This window comes from Eptesicus fuscus, chromosome 9 (genome assembly GCF_027574615.1).
Source record: "Eptesicus fuscus isolate TK198812 chromosome 9, DD_ASM_mEF_20220401, whole genome shotgun sequence".
NCBI classification, from domain to species: Eukaryota; Metazoa; Chordata; class Mammalia; order Chiroptera; family Vespertilionidae; genus Eptesicus; species Eptesicus fuscus.
This window is the reverse complement of record NC_072481.1, coordinates 63,909,548-63,930,336: the sequence shown is the minus strand read 5'-3', so window position 1 is coordinate 63,930,336 and position 20,789 is coordinate 63,909,548. Positions and strand designations below refer to the sequence as shown.

General features: G+C 35.7%; 1 protein-coding gene across 2 annotated transcripts in view; it reads left to right on the top strand.

Moving 5' to 3' along the window:
• Nucleotides 1–20,789, top strand: part of ODF2L (outer dense fiber of sperm tails 2 like) — a 40,215-nt gene that overhangs the window by 3,212 nt on the left and 16,214 nt on the right. Inside the window, exons 2-10 of one of the 2 annotated variants that reach the window (XM_054721237.1) lie at nt 6,271–6,433; nt 8,631–8,760; nt 9,241–9,264; nt 9,421–9,522; nt 10,903–10,962; nt 11,083–11,154; nt 11,653–11,769; nt 15,259–15,444; nt 20,519–20,628. In XM_054721237.1, the coding sequence (XP_054577212.1) occupies nt 6,324–6,433; nt 8,631–8,760; nt 9,241–9,264; nt 9,421–9,522; nt 10,903–10,962; nt 11,083–11,154; nt 11,653–11,769; nt 15,259–15,444; nt 20,519–20,628 (911 nt within the window). In that variant the 5' untranslated portion in view covers nt 6,271–6,323. The remainder of the gene's footprint in view (nt 1–6,270; nt 6,434–8,630; nt 8,761–9,240; nt 9,265–9,420; nt 9,523–10,902; nt 10,963–11,082; nt 11,155–11,652; nt 11,770–15,258; nt 15,445–20,518; nt 20,629–20,789) is intronic. The other variant, XM_028142549.2, reaches the window with a different exon arrangement.

Here is a 20,789-nt window from a genome sequence, read left to right as displayed (position 1 = left end):
GTACTAAATTTTTTGGTCACCCTAACATATATTAGATCCTAACCTATGTCCTTCAGTGTGTTAGGTAATTTTTTAGGGCAGAAGGTAATGGATATGACATTTGTTCCTACAGATTTAGTAGCAAGTTATTTTAAAAACAATAATATGAGCATTTATGGAGTAATTAAATTAAATTCTAAACTGTGTGATTCTGAAATACTATTAGATGTTTAGGATTCTTGGTGGTTTGGAGCAATCAGGGATATTTTGGGAAGGAGGAGGGACGGGCCTTGAAGTAATAATCCAGTATTTACAAATCAGTCTCTCTTGATGTCAATTTTTTCCCTATATTATCAAGTCTGCAACCCTTTTATATTTAAACTAGAGACCCAGTGCACAAATTCGTGCATGGGTGGGATCTGGCTGGCCTGGCCCCAATCAGGGCAGATCGGGGCTGGGCCTGTTGGGAGGAGGAGACAACGGGAGGTTGACTGGCCAGCCCTCCCCGATTGGCCGATTAGGGCCAGGTCAGCTGGGGGGAGGGGCCATGGGCGATTGGCCGGCAGGCCCCACCCCCGATTGGTGGGGGGGCCGATCAGGGGCGGAACTGACTGGGGGAAGGGACCAAGGGATGATTGGGGTGGTGGGGGCTGATTAGGGTGGGGCTGGCCGGCCCCACCCCTGAATGGGGTGGGGGGTTAGTTGGGGGCCAGCGGCCTGGGGGAGGGACCATGGGTGGTTGGTTGGCAGGTCCTGCCCCTGATCGGATTGGGGGGGCAATCGGGGGCGGAGCTGGCTTGGGGGAGGGGCTGCGGGCCAATAGAGGTGGTGGGGGCCCAGCAGGGGCAGGGCTGGCTGGGGGGAGGGGCCATGGGAGGTTGGCCGGCTGGCCCCATCCCCCGATTGGGCCGGCAGTGGGCGTCATAGCGATGGGTGGTTCTGGTCGCTGGCTTTTTGTATATATAGATTACTTTATTTATTGGACAGAGGAGTTAGGTAATTATTTACAGTCATGTTCGACATAATGAAATTTCAGTCAACATTGGACCCCAGATACAATGTTGGTCCCATCTTACCTAATAATAGACAAACGTGTAAATTGACCATACCTCTGCTATGCCCACAGCCAATCAGAGGGAGTATGCAAATTAACCCAACAAAGATGGTGGTTAATTTGCATACATACTTGGGTCCCAGGAACATCCTCGGCACCCAGGTCACTCCGAGCCGGCCATCGGAGGGGCTGAGCCTGAGATTGGAGGGAAGGGGAAAAAAATCAATGGAAACATATCCTCAGGTGAGGATAAAAAAAAAAAAGAAAGAAAGAAAGAAATGTCATATCCTATGAAAGACACATCTTGAAAATGCCTAAAGAAAGTTGTCATTTTTTCATGGTGAATGGATTGGAGTCCGTGTTGATAAAAATACCTTGGTGGCTGCGGTGGCTGGCAGTGGCTGGTGGGATGATGGGGCTGGCGCCTTCTCCTGATCAGCCCGGTAGCCTCCTGCAAAGGGAGGCCAGACTGTGGCTTAGGCCCCCTCCCCAGTGCATGAATTTCGTGCACCGGGCCCCTAGTAAGATTATAATGGAGCTGAAAATTTTCTGTCATCTAGTGATGTTATAGCCATCCTAATTTTGGAGCACAACACATTACGCGTTTGTGATGATGCTGATGAAACATACCTGCTGTGGTGTCATTTACATAAAAGTATAGCACATACAATGTTGCACAGTACATAGTATGTGATAATAAACGACGATGTTACTGGTTTATATATTCACTGTACTACAACTTTTATTGTTATTTTAGAGTGTACTCTTTCTACTTATAAAAAAATTTGCTGTAAAACAGTATGCCATGTTATGCCAGCAGCAGCCTCATACATCTATTTACCATGTTTCTTGATTATATCAGTTCTCTTGTGTCTGGTATAATCTCATGTTGTTTTGTACAGTAACATGCTGTACAGGTTTGTAGCCTAAGAGCAATGGGCTATACCATATAGTCTAGATGTGTAGTAGGTTATACCATCTAGGTTTGTGTAAGTGCACTCTATGCTGTTCACACAACAATAAAATTACCTAACGCATTTCTCAGAATGTATCCCCATCATTAAGTGGTGCATGAATGTATCTAAGTTAAATTCTCTGTATCAGAAAATGTTTTTTTCTATTTATAGTAGCCTTTACTCATAAGATCAATTTTCTACTTTGGGTTATTTTTTACTCTTTGCCTATTTTCAAATTTCTTATACATTTTTTTTTTCATTATAGAGTCTAAAAAGCCCTACAGTTCTCTAGTAAACTTTTGACTAGTGTCTAGAATAGTGAGAGAAAGGAGAAGTTTTCTTGTATCTATTTTGTGTTCCTTGTTGAATATTTCATAGTGAATTTTCTGTAGAAGCTTTGTGTGCCTTTGTTTGAAGCCAATGGGAGCTAAATTTCCAAGAATTAATGTTTGGCCAAAAAAAAAAAAAATCTGCAAGATTAATACGCTTTTTTCACCAGAGAGATTAGTTTTAAATGCATATTTGTCTGCAGATGGTTAGTTTAGTTAGAACAATCTAGGTGCTAAGGAAGGTCTCATGGACTGTGATCTTGCTTTTTTCTGACCATGGCCAGCATCACAGTCCCTGAACAGCCATCCCTCAAATGTTTGTTACTGGCCAAAATGGAACATAGTTTAGTGAGTGTAGCTGGATCAGCATAAACCCATGACTACTCCTGGAAAAAGCTTTAAGAACATGCCTTTTTGGTAGAGGACTGGTAAAGTCATTTCTGTATAGGAAATTTAATTCTTTAAACATGAAAAATATTTTAAAATTACAAATCTTTAGGGATTTGATCATTAAGTATGTGTGCAGAATATGTTCTTTGTTTCACCACAAGTTGTTCAAAAGTATTCTTTATACATTTGTCAATTGGCAGTATATTCTACATAATTGGCAGTATATTCTACATTTTCTTTTGAAACATCTGCTTTTCCATACAAGAATATATTTGGGCCACTATGATGATAGCATTTTTAATGAAGATAGGATTTTTTATGCTAAAGAAAATTACTACATTGTTGTTCAGCACACATATGTTTTTGGTTATAGTATTGTCACAACACAAAAATAGTGGAGTCCCTTGGAACCTCTGAACAATTTTTATCCTGGAAAATACTTCTAGATTGTAAGACTGTGATTGTTGATGATTTCAGTGGAAATATCTGAGATTTGATTTATATTTTTTATATTTTGAGGAATCAGTAATGAAGATAACCATTTTAATGTTGGGCTAAAAGTCATTCTAAAATCCCTATTTTTACAATGTTTTAATTTTATTTGTTTACCCTTTAAAATAAGACACAATTACTTTTATAGGTGATAAAGCAGAAAAATGTTGTATGATTTTATCTTGTGATAAAACTTTTAGAAAAATTGTGTACGTAGCTGTCAGTAGCCAACAAAACCATGTAAGAACTCATTAAAAATACTAGATGTTCCAGTTAATAATGCAGATTTTTTTTCATAAGATGGAGTTACACATATGTGGATATATATACGATTTGATATGTATGCTATTTTGTGTATTGACAGCGAGCTTCAAAACTTCATGTGTCAAATTTGCTGAAGGTGTTAATATAGGTATTTTTAAAATACCTATGAATTTTAAAAATGAATTTTGTGCCAAAAAAAAGAGCATTTGCCGGAAGTTTTAATTCATTACTGTATTTTGAATAAAAGTGCTGCTGAAAGTTGTCATATACTTTGGGAAGCTTATGGTGAACATGCTCCATCTCAAGATACTTGTGAACGCTGGTTTAAACGCTTTAAAAGTGATGATTTTGATGTGAAAGACAAAGAACGTCCAGGTCAACCAAGAAAGTTTGAAGACCAACAATTACAAGCATTATTGGATGAAGATGCATGTCAAACTCAAAAACAACTTGCAAAAAGATAAAACGTTGCTCAGTAAACAATTTCTGATCATTTACAAGCAATGGGAAAGACTTTTAAGGAAGGAAAATGGGTGCCACATCAACTGAATGAAAGACAAATGGAAAACCGAAAAGTCATCAGTAAAATGTTGCTTCAGTGGCACAAAAGCAAGTGTTTTTTGCATTGAATTGTGACTGGGGATGAAAAGTGGATTTATTTTGAGAATCCCAAATGCACAAAATCCTGTGTTGATCCAGGTCAACCATCAACATCGACTGCAAGGCCAAATCGCTTCGGAAAGAAGACAGTGCTCTGCGTTTGGTGGGATCAGGAAGGTGTGGTGTATTATGATCTTTTAAAACCAGGTGAAACCATTAGTACTGATTGCTACTGACAATAAATAATCAATTTGAACCACGCTTTGATTGTGAAACGACCAGAATGTGCTAGAAGACACGGCAAAGTAATTTTGCTTCATGATGACGTACCATTACACACTTCAAAGCCAGTTAAAGACATGTTAAAAGATCTTGCCTGGGAAGTATTAACCCACCCGCCATATTCACCAGACCTTGCTCCTTCAGATTACCACTTGTTCCTATCTATGGCACACGCACTTTCTGAGCAGCACTTCAAAACGTATGAAGAAGTGGAAAATTGGGTCTCTGAATGGTTTGCCTCAAAACAAGAAAAGTTCTATTGGACGGTATTCACAAATTACCTGAAAGATGGGGAAAATGTGTAGCTAGCAGTGGACATTACTTTGAATAAAGCATTTTTAATGTTTCTCTTGAAATTATCATGTTTTCTTTGATTACAAAATCCACCATTATTAACCGGTACACCTAGTACTGATACCAAACTGAATCTTACCTCATAAAATATTTCCTACAAATTGAAGATCCCTAACCCCTCACATTGATTTTAAAAATTTTATTCCAACTATAGGAACATCTTTTTAATGATCCCCCAAAAGATGAATCAAAGGGTGAATAAGTAAAAAGTCTTTATTCATCCTATTCATTAATTGCTTTAAGCCTTGAGTCCTCTCCTTCAATTATTGCTTAACTTGTACAAGGTATTGGTGCTGAGGATTCAAATATAAATAAGACATTCTTTCTTGATATTCTAGTGTACAGAGAAGCAAATATTTAAATTAATGACTGAAATGTATAGTTCCTCTCTGAGTGGAGTAACTATTGCATCTGAACAAAGCAGTAGATGATAAAATTCTCTTTATTGCAGTGACTTATCCAGAGCATACTCTTCTTCATCCTTAAATTGGTTTATTTAATTTTGTATATGTGTATATTTTTAATTCTTCTAAACTATAGATAGCTCAAATATTGTTACTCCCTAATAATGGATGTTGCATGTTTGCAGCATTCAAGTAGATCATCTTAGACTATCCATAGGTTTATTCAGCAGTTCAATTTGGACATGCAGTTCTGGTATTTCCAAAATATGATCATGTTTTTCATTGGTCTATATCCTAAATATTTGCCTCTCTGATATATAATCTTCACACAAAAGTATATATATATATATTACTATACATTAGAGCTGTGAAAACACAGCCTTAATGATTGCTGAAATACTAACACATTACTTAAATTGGAACAATTTTAAAGGAACTAATAAATATTCACATTTAAAAAATGACATCTCCAAGTTTGGGTGAAACAATTAGATTAGTAAAATTTAGAAGTAATGACAACTCTCTAATCATTATCACCAAAGACTATCCTAGATTGAGCTTGGAAATAGGAGTAAATGAATTTAATTTTGAAAGGTCTACTTTCAAAGGAATGACTTACCTTTTTTTGTAGCTATTATTGTCAAATACTTTCAAAAGTATGTTAATTTTACTCTTCTAGGCATAAATAACATACATTTCTTATTGGATGGAACTAATGATACAGCACTATCGTTAACCCATGGTGGGGTTTTTTTTTTTTTATAAATATAAATATGCTCTAAAGATATTTTTTTAGAGTTTCATTAATGTGTGGTAAACTGTGTGGTATGTAACCCATGTTTTTTATATCTGTTTTCTAGTCCGACTGGATTAAGATATTATAATACTTCAAGAAGTAAATTAATTAAAAGTTTCTACATTCTGTGATCATATAGCCTTTTGGAAACTGTGTATGGATATTGACAATTGTTGAATGGTTGTGCTGTGCAATCTTGATACTATTTTGAATTAGTATCACAATTAGTAGCAGTTAAAATCCCTATTTGTTGAATTTTGTCTGTGAAATATTTTTTTATACATCTTTAGATTTTTATTTTAGGGTAATGACATAAAAAGAATCTAATGAAATGATAAGCTTAATAACTAAATTATTTCCTAACTTTCAGCTTATGTGGAGAAGTTGTTGTGGAAGCCACCTATAAATACATTGACCGAATTTATGGAGAAGCCTGCAAATGATGGAAGTCATTCAGAACTGATTTCCCATTTTAAAAGTAGACCAGAGAAAGAACATTTACCACAGCACATCAGTGAAAATCATCTCAGCTGGTATTCTCAACAATAGGGGATATCTAATTTTCTGATTTCAGGGTTTCATGTTTTGCCTATATTGTAAATTATTTGAATCAAATACAGCATTATTTCTAGACTATCTTCTTCAAATCTAGTAGTTAACATATTTATTTAATCTTATTACAATATACTCATTTAGCAGAATTTGGCTAGTTTTTTGGAATCTCAGTGAATAAAATTAAAAACGAAAACCTTACTTATTAAGAATTTATAAGGTATAAAGTGTTTTAACTAAGGTAAGTGAAGATATAAATTCTGAAATATTGGAAATGTAGTTCATGAGCACCAATTCGCTGTCACTTGCTATATTGTTATTCAACAAATACCTGCCATATTTTGCTTTTTTAGAATGAGGCATATACTCATTATTTATATGACCTATTGCTCCCCAAAATGACAACCTTAAAATACCAATATTGTTAGTATGGATGGCATGGTCCAGCATCTAGTTTAGCTTGTTATAAATGAAAATATTCAGTCATATATAATCATTCTTGACTTTCTGCCCATGGTTTTTAATAATGGACAATTGTCATTCATAGCCAGCATGTTCTTAGGCCCATCACTTTAAGCCAGTGGTGCTTTAAGAACACAATCTACTTTTTGACATAGTCTCTAAGATGCCATCAAATGCTGATGAGCCATTATGTGTTCCATAAAGAAAGAGAAAAGCTGCCAATTAAAGAAAGACTTGGGATTTTATTTATAAATATTGAAAAAGCTCCTTAATTATACATAGGTTTTTATTCCAAATAACTGTGCTTACATAAAAATAAATTTACGTATAATAAACGAGTTAAGGTATTCTCAAAATTTCTCTATACTTAAGTCCAACTCTTCTAGGTCACTTTTTGACTCAAGAGTTGTCCTTGCTATTAAGATTATTGGTGATAACGGCATTTTTTAGGAGCATCTCTAACTGAAATAAAATTTCTTGCTGCTGGACTCTTAATTACAATATACAGCAAGCTTACATTGGAGTCTTGCTTCTGGAATGTTGCTAAACATTCCTAGATTCATAGTTAACCAGCTCCCTCAGCCCTTTTCCATGACCCTTCCTTCCTAGGGGTTAAAAAAGTGACGCAACCCATCTCTGGGATATTCGGCAGAGGATGAGACACTTATTCTATAAGTATGAGGCACGTACAGGATAGACAGCTAAAGACTTCCTCCTGAGTGACAAAGATTGTAAAAAGCATCCTGATTTCAGAATATAACAATGTGACCTTCCCCACCAAAAAAATTGAGAGTGATACACAGTAGTGTTTAGGTAAAACATAATGAAGAAGGCAAATACTATCAGTTTTGTCCTGAATGATAATTATTATAAAGCCAAATGTAAAGGATTTTTAGGTATATGGAGAGCTTTAGTTTTTTGTTTTCTACTTGTTTAGATTATTCATTCTTGGGAATTTTTTTTATTTTTATTTTTTGATGAGTAGTAAGTTTCAAGAAAGGGTTTGGGCATAAGGTCAAGAAAGAGAAATATTTTGAGTTTGAAATAAAGGAGAAGGAAGGGAAGAAAAAAAAGCAAACACTCCCACAAATCGTTTTACAAACCAGAAAAGGGGTGTTGACTAATGATCAAATGGTATAGTGAAAACACTGCTGTTGGTGCTTTTTATGTTTTATATATCTTACTAGAGGCCCGATGCATGAAGATTCGTGCAAGAATGGGCCTGCCTTCCCCTGGCTGCCGGCACCACCTTCGCTCTGACCAGAGCCACCTTTCTGTCTTCCCACGCTGCCCAGAGGCCCGGAGTGGCTGGGGTGGTGCGGAACGCCTGTGTCGTCGCCATGGCGATGATGCAAGCGCCCCACCCCCGGCCGCTCAGCGCCTGTGTATGCAAATTAACCTGCTATCTTTGTTGGTTTAATTTGCATACTCACTCCTGATTGGCTGGTGGGTGTCACAAAGGTACGGTCAATTAGCATGTTACTCTTTTATTAGTGTAGATCATTTAAAAAGCTGTCTTTCGGTTTATAGTAAATGTAGAAAAAATATGGGAGTATTGAAAAGTTCATTACATTTCCAGTGATAATTTACTGTTACACTTTGCAGAACAATTTATGAAACTGTAATATTTAGCTAAGCTGTGTTATATATGCATAAAAATATGCCTCATTTATGTGACAGATTTAACTTAAATTTTGTTTGTGCATATCTAATTAGTCTAAAGCAGGGCATCCTAAATGAAAAGACTGAGTTGGAAGCAACATTTAAGGAAGCTGAGTTGGCAACCTATTCTGTAGAATCACTTTTGCCATGTAAGGACACCATTGAAGAAATTACTTTTGAAAATGTGAGTACTTGGCTTGTGAACATCTAATAAAATGAAAAGTTAGCATAATATTCAGATTGCACTAACTGAGGTCTCATATCTTAAAGTAGTTATGCTCATATACTGGTATTTGACATAAAAAATGCAGGCTTACCAGTGTTCTTTATTCCATAATTCTTCTCAAAGATAGTCTCAGGCATGCATGTGATAAGAGGTTAAGCCAGAAACTGTTTACCTTGGTGCTTGATTTACCTGGAGTTGAATTAGAGAGTCAGCTTTTCTCATGAGTTAATTTAAAACCAAAATATTCTGAAAGATGAATATCTCTTTTCTATAATGTTTTGTGGAATAGATATCTCTAAAATTTCAGTGCACTAAAGTTTGAGTTAGGGACAAAAAATAGATTGTATAATATTAATTTTATCAAAATAAATGCCAAAAATACTTTATAGTTTAAGCTCTTATTTTGATTTCAGTTTACTTTAATGTACTATGTAATAGAGTCTATTACTCTTAATAAACTTGGCAGTATTTACTATTACTGTGTATAAAAGAATTTTATTACTAAGAAAAAGTGCATTCTTTGATAACAGTAATATATTTTAGAGTGTCTTAATACTATGTCTTAACTATGTATGTGGTTCTTATATTTTGTCGGGCTAATCTTTCTGCAATACGAAGAAGGCTTTTAAACAGAAGGAAATATTAACAAAAGAATTAGATACGTTTAAACGTGTGAAACAAGCTTTAGAACACCTTCTTAGAAAGACTGAATACCAACAAGTAAGGAATGTTAACCACTAATTTAAAAGTGATATTTGTCACTTGAAGGCTATATTATTTTTCAAACTGTAGAAATTAAAATGTTGGTATATTTGAGATGGAATTTTTGTTTGAAATGGCAATCATTAAACTAACCCTTTTAATGTTTCATAAATAGTTCTACATGAGAGCAGCATATTTTTGTAGAAATATATTTTCATTATCTCAAAAACTTTGTTATAATGTTATAATTCATTTCAGCCAATTATAATAAAGTACTCATAGAATTTAAGCTCTGTATACATTACATTTATACATTCATGTATTCTTTTGATGTTAACAGTCACATTCCATACAATTCACCCATTTAAAATATACAACTCAATGACTTTTAGTATATTCACAGAATTGTGTAGCTATCACCACAATTTTAGAGCATCGCATCACTACAAAAAGAAACTCGTGCCCTTTAGAAGTTCATCTCCCAGCCCTCCAGAGCCTATGATCTGCTTTCTGTTTCTGTGGATTTGTTGATTCTGGATATTTCATACAAATGTAATCATTTAATATGTGGTTTTTCATAACTGCCTTCTTTCATTTAAAAGTGTTTTCAAGTTTCATCCAATAGTGTTTTCAAGTTTCATCCATGTTGGAGCATGTATCAGTGCTTATGATATACCATTTTTATTTACCCATTCCTCAGTTGATGGCCATTTGGGTTGCTTCTATTTTTTGGCTGTCATGAATAAACCTGCTGTGAACATTCATTTATAAATTGTGTACACCCAGAGAAATGAAAACGTGTACCAAGCAATTCCACTGTGTGACCTTATAGAGCATATGGGAGGGTTTCATGAAAGTCCATGAACTCTCTGAAATTGTGTATACAGTTTGCATTACAGTTACAAAGCATATGTGCTTGTGGGTGCAAGGAATACATAGCTTTTTCACATTCTCAAACAGGAATATAATACTCAAATGAATAAACATGCTTCTTTGTTCTCATCTCAGATGTCTACATAGGATTCTGTTATGATTTACCATAATTAAAAATAATTCTTATTGGTAAAATTAGTTTTTTTATGCTTTTTACCTATTTATTAATAGCACTGTGAGCTTCCTCTGCATACAAGATTTTTTGTGATTTTTATGTCATTGGCTTGTACTTTCTGAGACATTATTTAGAGATTAATTTAGTAAATTAATTAATTTCATGAATTGTGGACAAAACATGATTTGGAACACTTAGGCAAAAATTCTTCTGATGTTAACATTTTTAAAAATCTGCACTATGCATTGTAGTTGTTCATATTAATTTCTTAGTTGATGCTTATTCCACTTTCTATTTTTTATATGGAGTAATGTAATTTGTGAACACTGATTATAGCCTTTTTTTCACAGATAGGTGACAGTTTATCCAGCATATTAGAGGAGCTAACTGATAATGAAAGTGAAAATACTGTAAGTCTTTTACACTTGTGTCTATTCTCCTGACATTTTTGTTTATATGCTGCTCGGCTTTATAAAATTAGATAATGTTAAGTTATGATATTCCTAACTCTAACATTATATTTGCTGAAGGATCTTAAGAAGAAGGTACTTGAAAAGGAGACCTATATCCAAGAACTTTTAGGTTTGTTTCAGAATGAAAAGGTAAGCAGATTTTGAGCTTAATTCATTTATTTTCTTAAAATTAACTCCTTTCCTTTCTTTCCATTCTGGCTCTCATATCCTCAGAAATAGACACAAAAAGGTTTTTAGATTATTTGGATATTTTACATAGCAAATAGCCTATCTTAATTTTTAAAATTTTTTTCTGTTAGATTTTTATGGTGTTTTGTCGGGGTACTTGGCTTAAATTACTGTATGTTAGGAACTTTGTATAAATTTGTATTGTATAGTATTTTAGATATACCCATAATTTTACTTAGGAGCATATATGGACATTTTTAAAAAGAGATAATTAAATAAAAGGAGGGAGGAGAAAACATCCCTAATAGCTGTACATAAAATACATATATAATGGGGTGTGTGTAATATGGTTTATGTAAAGTGTTACTTTGCTTTTTATCAGTTTTTTAGTTCATGTTTAAATACAGGTAAAGTTGTGGAGAAATAGATCAAATAACACATTTCTTTTCTCTGTTTTAGGAAAATGCTTTGAAAGCCAGCCGTTTTTCACAATCAGTTAAAGTAGTTCATGAACGACTACAGCTCCAAATACATAAAAAGGAAGCAGAAAATGATAAATTAAAAGAATACATAAAGGTTATAAATATTCATCCATTTTTATAGTTTGTGATTAAATTAATGATCTACTATAAAGCCTTTCCTTAATTCTGGAATTTGGTGGTTTTGAAAGAATTCAACTTAAGTGTTGCTATGGAAAATGCATAGTTGAGGCAAATCTGAATCTTAAGATCTCTGGGCTGCCTAAAGACTTGCCTTCATATTAAAATGCTGTCTCTCTTTAGTACCACTCTAGGAAGGGTTGTAGAGCTTGAATTACTTAAAAATCCTTTGTTAATTTATGTTTATTGTGATTCATTTGTAACATTAAAGAGAAAAAAATTAAAATAACTCAAAAACTGAAACAATTATATTTTGGTATATAGTATTCTGGTCTTTATTTGGGGGGGGGGGACACATCTATGCATACATACATATTCTCACACATATTTAGTAAGCATTCAATATTATTATTTTTGTGTTTACTAATGGTAATAACTTTAAAATCAGTTACTCTGCCCTAACCGGTTTGGCTCAGTGGATAGAGCATCGGCCTGCGGACTGAAGGGTCCCAGGTTCGATTCCGGTCAAGGACATGTACCTCGGTTGCAGGCACATCCCTGGTGGGGAGTGTGCAGGAGGCAGCTGATCGATGTTTCTCTCTCATCAATGTTTTTAACTCTCTATCCCTCTCCCTTCCTCTCTGTGGAATCAATAAAATAGATTTAAAAAAAATAAAATCAGTTACCCTAGGTTTGGTGTTTAGATAATCAAGTAATCTCCTTGTTATAGTTTTTTAGCAGTATAAATAAGAGACATTTTTTTGGTTTAAACTGGATGGTTTAAATATTGCTTAGGAATCCTCACCGTCACTTGCTATAAGAAGTTGAGGTTGCTATGATTTGACACTAGCTATCTGGATTTGCTGCCATTATTTTTGCCAAAGGAAACTAAGTAGTGTTCTCACTTTCAGAAGAGAAGTGTACAAAGACAACCCCTACTGAGTGTGAGGACTTCTGAGTTAAATTAGTTTGCTTTTGCACTCCTGAATCTTAGCAGACATCTGCAATCTGTGGCACATGTTTCAAGAGGACACTTGGTGTGTTTCTTTTTTTCCTTCCATGAGCTTTTGCCCATCAAAGGGACATTAACAGGCTTATAGGGGATGTAAAACTTTGTCCTCTGTCCCCCAACATGTGCTTTTAAGCACTTTCCCCATAGATGCCCTGTGTCCTCTTCATCAGTGTCTTGGGGCACTGCCTATGAATTAAGAGTTGTTATTGCATTGCTCATGATGGTAAATACAAGGGACTACATGTGATTTAATATCTCAAGTAATCATCTACTATAATTTACCTTACTTACACAATTTTTAATTATGTCCTGAAATAGCAGTTGGGGAAGTTTTTGAAATTATTTTCTTCAATTCAGAAATGAACTATTAAGTGATTTTTAAAAGTGAACAGTTACTTTTAATATTCCTGATAATTTGAGGAAAAAATATAAGGCCAAACTGCTAAGATTTTGCAATGAGAGCCTTCTGTCTAATATTTGAAGTTCAATTTACTTTTTAAAAATTAAACTGTTTATAAATGATTAAAGGAAGTTGCATTTGGTTACTGATTTTTCTACATTCCGTCTTACACACACTTTTGGAATTTAAGACATTAAGAAGTAATTGCATGTCAGAATTCAGTTCTTTGATTTAGGTTTAACAAGTTCTTATTTTAGAGTAACAACTCTAAATGAACTCTGGCAACATAAATCTCAGTTTTTTTTAGTATTGTTTATTCAATTCATTATATTGAGCCTTTTAAAAATATAAATTACATTATAATTCTCTGAGAACTACCCCAAAGATTCTTTGAACTCATTTTTTTTCTAGATCTTTATTATAACAATTAGAGTTAGAATATTTTCATATTTTAGAAGAGACAGAGAATAATTATCTTTATAATATGCAGTGTTGATAGTTCTTTGGAATTATGAAAAGGCAAATAGTTGATTTTAAATATGTGTCTAATTCATTTGGCAAATGACTGTGAGGGGTTAGTTTTTTCTGAAACTAAAAATAATTCGATAGTTTCGTTATACTCCATAATAGTGCTTAAGTGTAGGATTTGATAAATCTAGTGAGAAAGTTTTGACTGGAACCTTAATTAAAAGAAAATGTGCTTCACCTTTGGTGTTTTAAAAGGTTAATAGTATAGCAATTATTCATGGTGTGATGATGACATCCTGTGGTCTCATAGAGGAATGACAGCTGTATTTCCTGTGGGATCTTGGTTTCTCTTCAGTAGACACCGCACTGCTCTTACTTGTTTCCCTCCAACTACTTATTAAAACAGTCCCTGGGGTTTTTAGTTTAAGATAGATTTTTAAAGACAGCTTAATATTTTGCTTCTCCTATCTACCTAGTCACTCTTCAAAGAAACAAAGTCTTCAAATCTTATTTAAGATCTCAATTTTAGTAGAAGTTATAAAGCAGTTAGTTATTGGTCGTAAAGTAGTAAAGCCCCATTTTCTACTGTGACTTCTTTGCTTTTTAAAAAATTAAAATGATTGTCTCATTGAGACTAAAACTTAAGTTCTGTAATAATTTTACATTCTTTGAAGTACTGCACAACTTTCTGAAAATGTAAAAGCATTAAAATCTTAGGTCTTTAAATTCTTAGATGCTTAGTACTCAAATACTTTACATACAAACTCTTAAAATAATTTTGGGGGAAAAAACATGAGAGTAGTCACACTAAATCATATTCATCATTAACCCAGCCTAGTAGCCTCTCTCCTTATGTCATCAAGAGATATGTCAAGAAAACAGTCATGCTGTTTAACACCATCAAACTCAGTAGACTGAAACATGCCTTCAGACATCTTTTTACCTGCACTCTTTAGAACTAGTAGTCATTCCTTTATGTAACTTCATTCAGTCTTGGGATAATAACTTCCACTACTACTCATTGGGTAAAGCAGTACTTTTATTGTCTTTGATGAACTCTTTTAAGTGTCAAGGCATGCCCCTTAATTCTACTAAATTAAAGTTTGGTAAATACCTGTATGTTTATCTCATCCATACCCTTCATGATCTATTGACTTTGATCATATTTTTGGTGAACTACTAATTCCTTTGAGTTTTGTATACCTATTGTTTGAGTTGTCTGTAGCTCAACTATTGTTTTTTTTAAAAAATTCAAGATAACTAGTCCTATGTGTAATCATCTAGATGTGAAGTTCTAGTTAATCACTACAGTTTCAAGGAAGTTAGTGTTTGTACTATAATCAGCAATATTGTTATCCATAGTGAGAGTAGCATTTGTTTTATGTAGATTGTGTATTTTAAATTTTCATTCTATAACTGGTTAGAGATAAACACTGGTGAAATCATCTATTTTCACTGTTTTGTTTTTTATTAATTGTGTGATGAATACTTTAATAATCTCATGTGGTAGATTATTTACATACTATTGCAATGTTTACATAAACATTGGAGTTCTAAAAGTTTAATTGTTGCTGATATTTTTTTAGAGCTTAGAGACCAAGATAGTCCAATGGAACTTGCAAGTGAAAAAGAATAAGCATGAGACAGCAGCAATGAAAGAATCCAGTAGGCAAAAAGCTATGGCCCTGAAAAAGGCATCTAAAATTTACAAACAAAGGCTTGAACATTTTACTGGAGACATTGAAAACCTTACTTCCCAGATTAGAAACCAGGTTAGTATATACTAGATTCTTTCTTACTGAACTATTTTATGTACTTAGTTTATGCAGTTAATGTCATGATGCTTAATATAATAATTTTATTCTTCTCAAGGTTACTGATACTAGAAAAACTCTACTCATAGTTTTTTGCTGTAGTCTTTCTTTTGAAAGATTACATAAAATGTCAAATTTACATATGGAACTCTATCAGCGTTTCCTTGGGAACTTAAAGGCTATGTTAAGTGTGTCCCAGAGCTTCTACGGCCAACTAAGGGTAACATTTCATACATATTTCCCTTTGGAAACTTACAGTGCCCATTAGCATATTAGAGGCCCTCAGAAGACTTCAGTAAGAGTGAAGCAGTGGAATGAAGGGTATTGAACTCAGAATTTCCCACCACTTACTTAACCACAGAACTCTTCTTTTACCCACAAAACAACTCTTGGAACTGCTTCTGAGGAACATCAGTTTGGGAAATGCTGATTTATGTTATTTGACCATATGTCTCTATTCAGTAATTCATTTAAACTCTGTAATACATTTAAAACCATTCTCTGACGTAAACAGCACCATGTGAAAGTTATCTTTGCGTGTAGTAGAGTTGCAAATGGACTTAGTGCTTTGTTGTTTTTAACAAATTATTATATTTACTCATATACCAATTAATAAAATATTTACTTTTTAATGTCTCATTGGTATCCCACCTCTTAGAACCTTATGTTAAGACTTACAGAATTATTAGAGGTTTTTCGAAATGAAAACAGACTTGCACAAACACTTATGTAAACAGAACAATATTTTATAAACTCAAGTATTAACATTTTAAGACTAATAGTTAACCTACCTACATTCAGAAGAATTTAATTAGTTAAAAGAATTGAAGACTAGGTTCAAAATCTAGATGATTGTAGACCTAGTTGAAAGCTTGAAAATATTCTTGAGTGATAAAAACCAAACCAATCAAGTCATTAACATTCTTGGGATTTCCTATTTAAATAGTGTCATATCACCCAGGCCCCAGATAATAATATAGGAAGGCTCCTCTGCTTGTTAACCTTATGACTTTAGGTAAGGTACTTAATCTCTCTAGGCTTTACTTTTCTTATCTATAAAATAGGGGATAATAATTCTGCCTATCATATGATTATAGGGAAGAAAACAATGAGAAAAGATATGTCAAAACACAGTGTGTGGCCATACTATAATTTGCAATGTTAGCCTCCTTTCTACCCCTCTAATGTGTGGAGTTGGTTTGTTTCACTGTTTTGTTTGCTGTTGCCTTTGGCTATAATGTTCCTCTCTTGTTTACACTAACTGGTTCTTTTTTTTAATCATTCAGGTATCCTTTTTAAAAAAATTAATTTATCATTTTTAATAAATTTTATTGGGGTGACATTAATCAACATGAACATATAGGTTTCATGTGTGGATTTCTAAGTTATAAAATCACCCAAAGTCAAGTCTTCTCCTGTCACCTTATATTAAGACCCCCTCCCCCCACTCCCCAAAAACCACCACACTGCTGTTTGTGTTCATAAGTTTCAGTTTTATATCCCATATAGGAGTGAAATCATATGGTTCTTAGCTTTTTCTGTCTGACTTATTTCACTTAGCATAATGCTCTCAAGGTCCATCCATGTTGTAAATGATGCTATTTCATCCTTTCTTATGGCTGAGTAGTATTCTATTGTGTATATTACCACATTTTCTTTATCCAGTCCTCTATCGGAGCTACCATATGACCCAACAACCCCACCCCAGTGTATATACCTGAAAAACTCTAAATCATTTATAAGCAAAGATATATATGCACCCCTATGTTCATTGCAGCTATTTAGGTATCTTTTAAATTGACATCTCTTCAGAGGAGCCTTCCTTGACTACTCCTTTTGAAGTAGTCCTATAACAATTAATCATATCATGTCTTAGCATTTATTTTATAGGTAAAATTTCTAAGTATCTGCATTTATAATCCTCTCTAATAAAAGAGTAATATGCAAATTAACCATCACTCTGTTACACAAGCCACGCCCACCAGCCAATCAGGGTGAGTATGCAAATTAACCCCAGCCAAGATGGCTAACAGAAGGGAGGCTTGGGTTTCCCTGGCAACAGAAGAAGCCAAGCTTTCCACACACTCTGGCGGGCCCAGGCCCCCACTCAAGGATACAAAGTTTCAATTATAGAAGGTAAACAAATCCGAACAGAAATGGCGGCAGCCACGGATCGAGCAGGAGGCTTGGCTCCGCTCCAGGCTACAAAGTTTCAATTGTAGAAGATAAATAAATTCCAGATACCAGGGCCTCTTCTTGGGTTGCCAGGGGCGTGGCTGGCCTGCAAACCACCACAGGCCCCTCGCCCAGGCCTTTCCACGCCCCAAGGGAACCCCACCCTGATCCAGGACACCCTTCAGGGCAAACCAGCTGGTTCCCTGCCCCCATGTGGACACAAGATGGCCACCACACGATGGCCAACCGGGGGCGGGGGGACAGTTGGGAGGCACCAGACCTGCAAGGGAGGGCAGTTGGAGGCAATCAACCCTGCAGGGGATGGCAGTTAGGGGTGACCAGGCCGGCAGAGGAGAGAAGTTGGGGGCAAACAGGCTGGCAGGGGAGCAGTTAGACATCAATCAGGCTGGCATGGGAGTGGTTAGGGGGTGATCAGGCTGGCTGGCAGAAGCAGTTAGGGGCAATCAGGAAAGCAGGCAGGCAAGCAGTTGGGAGCCAGCAGTCCTGGATTGTGAGAGGGATGTCTGCCCGTTTAGGCCCAATCCGGGATCGGGCCTAAACGGGCAGTCGGACATCCCTCGAGGGGTCCCAGATTGGAGAGGGTGCAGGCTGGGCTGAGGGACACTCCCCCCACCCCCCGTGCACGAATTTTGTGCACCAGGCCTCTAGTATAACATAATTACCCAACTTATACTTCACAGTGCATATTAAAATTTATTTACATGGAATTTGAAAACAGAATACTCATCTTCAATATAGCAAAAATATAACTGTAAGAATATAAACAAAAAATGTCTTGTGCACAGTAGATGCTCAATAAGTATTTATTCAGTGATTGGATGAATGATGGAAGGAAAAGAGTAAGCACCCAATAAGTGTTAACTGTTACCATTACTATAGTAATCCCCCTCTTACCTGTTTATTCACTTTCCACAGTTTGTTACCCTTAGTCAACTGTGGTCTACATTAAATGGAAAATTTCAGAAATAAACAATTCTTAAATTTTAAGTTGCATGCCGTTCTGAAATCTTGTGCTGTCCAGCTTTGTCTCACCTGGGATATGAATCATCCTTTTCTCCAGCATATCCACACTGTAAACGCTCCCTGCCTTTTAGTCACTTATTTAGCCCTGGTTATTGGATTGATTGTTGTGGTATCGCAGTGCTTGTGTTCAAGTAACCCTTATTTTACTTAATAATGACCCCTAAGTGTAAGAGGAGTGATGCTAGCAATTCTGGTACTCCAAAGAGAAACCATAAAGTGCTTCCTTTAAGTGAAAAGGTGAAATTCTCAACTCAGTAAGGCATTTTATTATCTCCCATCATCACAAGAAGGATGAGTGAGTATGGTCCAATAAGATATTTTGAGAGAGACCACATTCACGTAACTTTTATTACAGTACTAGAGGCCCAGCGCATGAAATTCGTGCACAGGTACAGTCCCTAGGCATGGTCTGCAATCAGGGCCATCTTCCCTGGATGCTGGCAGCTGGCCCTGCCCCCCCCCCCCCCACCCTCCCCCCTCCCCCCTCCCCCCAGTTCCCTGTTTGCCATCAGGTGATCAGAACCTACTGGCGGGGGGGAGGGACCAAGAGGTTGGCTGTTCCCGCCTGCTTGCCGGCCCTGTCCCCCGATGCTGGTTGCCCTCTGTGTGTGGGGCAACTGGCGGGGCGGGGGCCTTGGCCTGGCACTGCCCGCGTCCGCTGCCACCCACCCCCGGTTCCCCATTCCCCATCGGGCAATTGGAGCCTGCTGGCCAAGGGAAAGAACTGAGAGGTTGGCCGGCAGGCCCCGATTGGGTGTTCAGGGCCTACAGGCTGAGGGCAGCTCCTGCATTGAGTGTCTGCCCCCTGGTGGTCAGTGCATGTCATGGCAACCGGTTGTTCCACTGCTTGGTCTATTTGCATATTACCCTTTTATTATATAGGACATTGTTTTAATTGTTCTGTTTTATTATTAGTTATTGTTGTTAGTCTCTTACTGTGCCTAATTTATAAATTAAATATAATTTAATTAATCAGAGATATGTATGTTGGGAAAAACATAGTCTATGTAGGGTTTGGTACTATCTGTGTTTTCAGGCATTCATTCAGGGTCTTGGAAGGGATCCCCTGCAACTAAGGAGGGACTACTTACTTCTGATTCTTCTGATTAGTGATTATTGGCACTGTTGTCATTCCAGTGAATTTGATTTTCTATAGAATGTAGATGGGGTACAATGGCTATACAGTTCACTGGATTTATAAAGATTGGATTAATTTGACATTAAGAGTCTGCTTTATGCCAGGCACTATTCAAAGCCCTAACAATGAATAAAACAAAAATCTCTACCTCTGGGAGCTCACATTCAAAGTGAATAAGCCACTACTACCACTTTCATCTCTTTGCTGATAGTAACAGTGTTTGAAGGCCAGTGGGGGTGACCTCTACAAAACATCTTGGCATCATTATAAAATAAGGCTGCATTATTAAATGCTATGGATTATGGAATTACAGGTAGTTTCTTTCTCCTCTGATGTTTATGTGGTTGCTGGTGTCTTCTGTATGTAGGATGCAAAATGAAAACTACAGTAAATAGAAAGAGAATTATCTTCATTAGTTAGGAAACAATGTTTGAAAATAGTTCCAGCAACATCCTTAAAATGTTAAGTTAGAACTGCCACTACGTGCATATAAAATAATAGTTACATAAAGATACTATTCTTTTCTGTATACAGAGTTGTATACTGAAATTTCCTATAATAATAGTTCCATGCTTTATAGGATTTTTCCTTGTTTATAACATATTTGTATTTAGGGCCCTGTACAAAACCAAAGTGTTACTAAATTACAAGATGAGTACTTTATGTATTTTTTAGGAAGCCAAGTTGTCTGAAGCAATTTCAGCTTCCAATGCCTGGAAAAGTCATTATGAGAAAATCGTAATAGAAAAAACGGAATTGGAAGTTCAAATCGAAACAATGAAAAAGTAAGAAAATAAACCCTGAGTATTTGCTTTTAAATGTCTTATTTTCTGTATATTCTCTTCAGTATTATCATTGAAAACTATCACATATAACTTGCTTCTAAAGATTAGTTATTGCCGACTTGATTCTTTTATTTAATCTTGTCCTGAAATTGTATGTGTGT